The sequence below is a fragment of the Peromyscus maniculatus genome, chromosome 1 (assembly GCF_049852395.1).
Source record: "Peromyscus maniculatus bairdii isolate BWxNUB_F1_BW_parent chromosome 1, HU_Pman_BW_mat_3.1, whole genome shotgun sequence".
Classification (NCBI taxonomy): domain Eukaryota; kingdom Metazoa; phylum Chordata; class Mammalia; order Rodentia; family Cricetidae; genus Peromyscus; species Peromyscus maniculatus.
The window spans coordinates 172269096-172275115 of NC_134852.1; the positions used below are offsets into that span (position 1 = coordinate 172269096).

General features: G+C 38.9%; 1 protein-coding gene across 1 annotated transcript; it reads left to right on the forward strand.

Moving 5' to 3' along the window:
* The first annotated feature begins 1636 nt into the window (after window positions 1–1636).
* Window positions 1637–1957, forward strand: LOC107402271 (large ribosomal subunit protein eL42-like). Its single transcript, XM_076567591.1, has one exon. The coding sequence runs from the start codon at window positions 1637–1639 to the stop codon at window positions 1955–1957; it is 321 nt and encodes a 106-aa protein (XP_076423706.1).
* Window positions 1958–6020: the final 4063 nt, after the last annotated feature.

Sequence of the window (6020 nt, forward strand, 5' to 3'; positions counted from 1 at the left end):
ACTGTCAGAACCTTAGCATATATTTACTATAGTTAATTAACTGAGCAATAGATCTGTAGATTTTTAGGGAAAAATGATAAGTTCAAAACTTTTCAAGATCATGAATATTTGAAATGCATTAAACAATGCCATAGGAAAACAAACTAAAAAAAATAACAAATAAGTCAAAAGAACTTCATATGAGATGAGGAAAATTTTTAGATGATATTTATTACTCTGTCAGTTTATCATGTCCATATTTACCTGTTCAAAGAAGTTACTATAACTATTTTTCTATATTCCTTAGGATACTGTGGTTTGTTTTATAATCTGTTTCTAAAGAATGGGCCAAATAAATCAAACATATTTTTTCTGTCTTCACAAAGCTGAGAAGAATAATTTTTCAATGCAAAGAAAACATATAGTGTTTATAGCAGATGTTTGAATGTAAAGATTCCTAGAAATAAGCAAAGGCAGTAATTATTGATTTTATGAGGCTCTATCTGGCTAATTTCTTCCCTTGCATTTCCATTTTCATGGCTCTTTCTAAATTTCTTCCCTTAGTATTAGACATATACACTGGATTTGATGCTAAAACTCTTAAGCATTTAGGACACGGCCTTCAGTTGTGACCTGGTATTGGACAGTGCTGTGAGATGTCATTCTGTATGCTGTGAATATGTGTTTCTCTGATTGGTTGGTAAATAAAATGCTGATTGGCCAGTAGCCAGATAGGAAGTATAGGTGGGGCAAGCAGAGGAGTAGAATAATGAGAAGAGGAAGGCTGAGTCAGGAGTTGCCATCCAGTCACAGAGGAAGCAAGATGACAAGGCAGAACTGAGAAAAGGTACCAAGCCACATGACTAAACATAGATGAGAATTATGGGTTAAATTAAGTGCAAGAGCTAGTCAGTAATAAGCCTGAGCTAATGGCCGAGCAGTTATAATTAATAGAAGCCTCTGGGTGATTATTTTATACAAGGCTGCAGGACTGTAGGTGAGAGATTTGTCCCAACCATGGGCCAGGCAGGACACAGGAAACCTTCCAACTACAGGACAGTCTGCAGCAAATCCAAGAGGCAGTTGACACAGGTCTCCCAGTATGAAGCAAAGAGTATTCAGAGCAGGAAGTACGTATCCAAGGCTTGGAATGATTTCTGCCAAAGTACCCTTGAAATTGATGAGTTCTAGGCAGAGTTAATAAGAATTTGAATTGACAGTGTACCTGTGGAGACCCTGAATGCTTGTGCTCATGTCCAGTTCAATTATTGGTACAGCTGTTCTTGCTGTCTTCCCATTGGTGACTGGTGTGATGATTTTCATAAGTGATGACAAGAATAGCTCGTGTGGTTTCTAAAAATCTTTTTTTGTTGTTGTTTTTTTCGAGACAGGGTTTCTCTGTGTAGCTTTGCACCTTTCCTGGAACCTCACTCTGTAGACCAGGCTGGCCTGGAACTCAAAGAGATCCACCTGTCTCTGCCTTCTGAGTGCTGGGATCAAAGGTGGTTTCTAAAAATCTTAACACCACACAATGTAAACCTAAATAGGGAAACTAGACAGGAGTTTATTGATAATTTTTTTCAAGTAAAAATGATAAATGTGGAACTTGTGTTGTTGGCCTTGCATCTTTCTTTCTGTGCCTATCACTCCCACCAACATGATGAATGTTTCTAAGACCTGCCAAACATTCTTCAAGAAATGTGGCAAGCACCAACCCCACAAAATGACACACTATAAGAAGGGCAAGGATTCTTTGTCTGCCCAGGGAAAGCGGCGCTATGACAGGAAACAGAGCAGTTATGGTGGGCAGACTAAGCCTATTTTCTGCAAAAAGGCTAAAACTACAAAGAAGATTGTGCTGAGACTTGAGTGTGTTGAGCCCTACTACAGATATAAAAGGATGCTGGCTATTAAGAGATGCAAGCACTTCGAACTGGGAGGCGATAAGAAAAGAAAGGGCCAAGTGATCCAGTTCTAAGCTGACCTTGTTATGAAGACAATAAAATCATAAGCTTGTACTCACCTCTTGAAAAAATTATAAATGTGTCGAAATCATTGTATTCTATTTCAGTAGTGCATATATGGACATGTAATTTAGAGTCCATTATAGTTCAGTAGGTAAAAGCCCTTGCTGTACAAGCTTGGCAACCTGAGCACATGTCCTGAACCAAGAAGTGGAAGAAGAGAACTGACTTAAACATGTTGTCCTCTGACCTCCACAACCTCTGTCCCATATGCATACGCACATCATATACACGTATAGACATGCAATAATAATAAATATTCATTTCGATTTTAATGTATAACTTCTCTCCCTGTTCATGTTTTTCCACCACATTCTTTCCATAGAGGTCTTATACTTTCCAAAAATGATTTTTACTGTGTCTTGGGCTAGATCGTAAACCCTAGAAAGATACAGAGCAGTTTTTCTAGTTCCATTGCGTTTTTATTGAGTATGATTCTTGACACTATGTGAACGGAGGGGAAATTTTACAGTGTCACCACTAGATGGTGGTAAAGATCAAACGATGGATGAACCCAGAGTCAAAGTCTTCCAACAGAAGTAATCAATCATTTTGAAATAAATTACAAACGTGTCCATCAGAAACCAATAAAGTAGCGCATTGCCTTCTTACATAGCTAGAAATTTTCTAAAAATATGTACTGTCCTAATGTCAGTGTTTAAAAGCAGGTTAGCTGAAAAACAAATCATGGAAATGTTGATGCCAAGGTGCTAAAGCACAAAACCTAATGATCCACCTGCTTACTTGTATTTGTGTTTTCATAAGCCCACTAAAAGGATTCTAAGCATTTTGCACCACAAGGGAATCATGCCTAGCACAGCACAGCTCAATGCTGCCCTCGGTCAGGACATGATCGCTAACAAACGAAAGTGTTGGAGTTTCTTTACTTTGTATCTTAGCCTTTTTCTTTATGGCACTTTCATTCATTTTCCTTTAACACACAGATAGAATAAACAACACTACGGTGTTTTGTAATGATTCTAATAGAATATCTATAATTGAATATATTTAGTAGTGTATTTTGGAAATTTTAAATAATGCCCCAGTTGCTCACTTTTTTTTTGTCGGCATTTTATTCTAGAGAGGTTAGTTCTGCCCTCAAATGTATGTGATAATCTAGGGAACTTTAGCTACTGTCTCAGCACTCCAGGCAGCTCCACAGACTTTGACCAGAACTTCTTGAGGATCCCAACGTGTTTATTGACAGGAAAGAACCATGGAAGTGGGACAGCTCAGCATATAGCTCTTACCCTGTTTTTAATCCTTGTCCACCTAAATAGTCAACTGATAATTTACCTATTACCTAAATCGTATTGTTTTAATTTTTATTTTATGTATGAGTGTTTTGTCTGCATGTAGATATGTGCAACCTGTGCGTGTAGTTCATGTGGAGAACAGAAAAGGGTGTTAGAGTCACTGGAACTAGACTTAAAAATTGGTCTAGGCTTCCATGTGGGTACTGGAAATGAAGCCCAGGTCTTCTTCAAGAATGGCAAATACTTTCAGGGGCACCTCTCCAACCTTTTACTTAAAATAACTTTCTCTTGTGTCCAATGCTGTGCATACAGACTAGACTAGACACTATTTCTGATTTTACGTATTTTTGAACTTGGAAAATTCTTGAATCTTTAAGTGAAGACAGAAAAGAACCAATAAAAAGATACAAAGTATAGATGATCATAACGGTCTGGGAAGTGCTGTGTTCCACTGAATCCATCAAATAACAATGGAAAAAGAAGAAACAATGGGCAACTTGACTACATCCAGAATTAACTAAAACTCAAGCAGCTGGGTATGGCTCTGAAGGATTTTCTAGCCTGGATCATTCTGCAGGCAGTCCCACCCCGATCTTAGCCACCCCTGCTGGTGAGATCCACGTAAAAGGACATGGATAAAGGAAGTCTTTGCTTTTTGCCTTCCTGTCCTCACTCTCACTAGCAAGTTCATCTACCCTGTTCCTGAGGCATTACTTTGCTTCACTGGTGCTAGAATCTACTTCTTCAGGATGCCATTGTACTGCCAGCAGTTCTTTAGGATGTCTCTGGGACTTTAGCAGCAGAATGGGACAGCCAGATCCTTGGCTTTCCCTTCAGGAGACAGTCATTGCTGGACTACTTGGACCATAGCCTGTAAGCCACTATAGTCAATTCCCTTTATAGTAAATTCATACATTTACTATATCATCATCAACATGTATATGCTGTGGATATTGTTCTGTATAAATAAAACACTGATTGGCCAGTGGCCAGGCAGGAAGTAGAGGTGGAACAAGCAGAGAAGAGAATTCTGGGAAGCAGAAGGCTGGGGAGGGGAGAGACTGCCATCTGCCGCCATGACAAGCAGCATGTGAAGATGTCGGTAAGCCATGAGCCACGTGGCAAGGTATAGATTTATAGAAATGGATTAATTTAAGATATAAGAACAGTTAGCAAGAAGCCTGCCACAGCCATACTGTCTGTAAGCAATATAAATCTCTGTGTGTTTACTTGGTTGGGTCTGAGCTGCTGTGGGACTGGCAGGTTAGAGAAATTTGTCCTGACTGTGGGCCAGGCAGGACCAGAAAAACTCTAGCTACATGTGTATATGTATATGTATATGTATATGTATATGTATATGTATATGTATATGTATAATCAGTTCTCTTCCTCCTGCCTTATACAGTTGGCTACCTTTCTTATACATCCCAGCACACCTATGGTAAGCTGGGCCCTCCAACACTAATTCAGTCTGATCTGGCCCATTCTTCAGAGGAGGTTCCTCCTTCTAACTAACCAGCACATGTGGCAAACATGTGCTTCCTTTGTCATTGCAAATTATTCTGTGACTTCAGTGTACTCTCCAAGTGCAGAAAAGGCAGTTATTTTCCTCCAGCCTCCCTTCCTTTCTTTTCTCCCTCCCTCTCTTCTTTTTTTCTTACTTTCATTTGAAAATAAGCATAAACTATAGCTTTTCTATGAATGTGTAGATAAGTTTTGTGCACACTTTTTTGATAGTTTCTTAGATTTTATTAGATTTGGAAATACCAAAATAGAGCTCAAAATTCAGACAGCTGAAAGCAACATATGTAGATGTTAAACATATCGTATCCGTGGTATAATGGTATTTAAAAAAACAAGAGTTGAAACATTTGAAATCAATTAGCTGGTTTATATGCTGCCAACACAAATGTTCCAATGGTCACGGTCTCCACAAAAGTGCTACCACACTCATTGTTTCCAGATAGAGAAAAGAGCCTATAATTATATTTCCAGTGCACTGCCCCAAACACTCTTTTTCCAGAAGGATAGTTTGGTTAATGACTCAGCCTGGGGCTATGCCTGAGTTTGTGTAGACTTCTCTTTGGGGCCTCAAATATGTGCAATTCTTTTTCTGTCTCTGTGTATGTGTGTGTTGTTTTTTTTTTTTTTAATTCAATCACACAACTTAATTAAGCTGGAATCACTGCTAATTGCATAAAAGCTACATGTTTATGCCAAAATCTATGAAATTCATATGGAATTTTTGTCACACAAATAAGAAACAAATGTTATGCCCAATATAATAAGAAAATAAGCTGCTATGTGAGTGATGAAGGCTGGAGAGAGGGAAGCCACATTCCCTCTCTCATTCCAGTTGTTAAAGTGGTTTATGCTGTGCAGGGGCCACTTGCATGCTAGATCACAAACACCTCCTCTCTGCAATCCTCTCTGACTTCCTCCAGGTGGACACCTGTGTGTCTCAGAGCTCCAACCATGCCCAGGTCCTACAAATTCTTCTTTTCATTCACACTGTTGGGTCCCTTATTTTTCTTACTTAGAGTTTCTATCACTGTAAAGAAACACCATGGCCACAGCAATTCTTAGAAAGGGAAACATTTAACTGAGTGGCTTACAGTTTCAGAGGCTTAGTCCATTATCATGGTGGGACATGGTGGCATGCAGGCAGACATGGTGCGGGAGAAGGAGCTGAGAGTGGAGAAGAAGCTACTTCTTCTTCTTCTTCTTCTTCTTCTTCTTCTTTTTTCTTTTTTTCTTTTTT

Bases quoted from the DNA above. Each gene is read 5' to 3' on its own strand.
- LOC107402271 (XM_076567591.1), top strand. From the start codon at position 1,637: ATGATGAATGTTTCTAAGACCTGCCAAACATTCTTCAAGAAATGTGGC.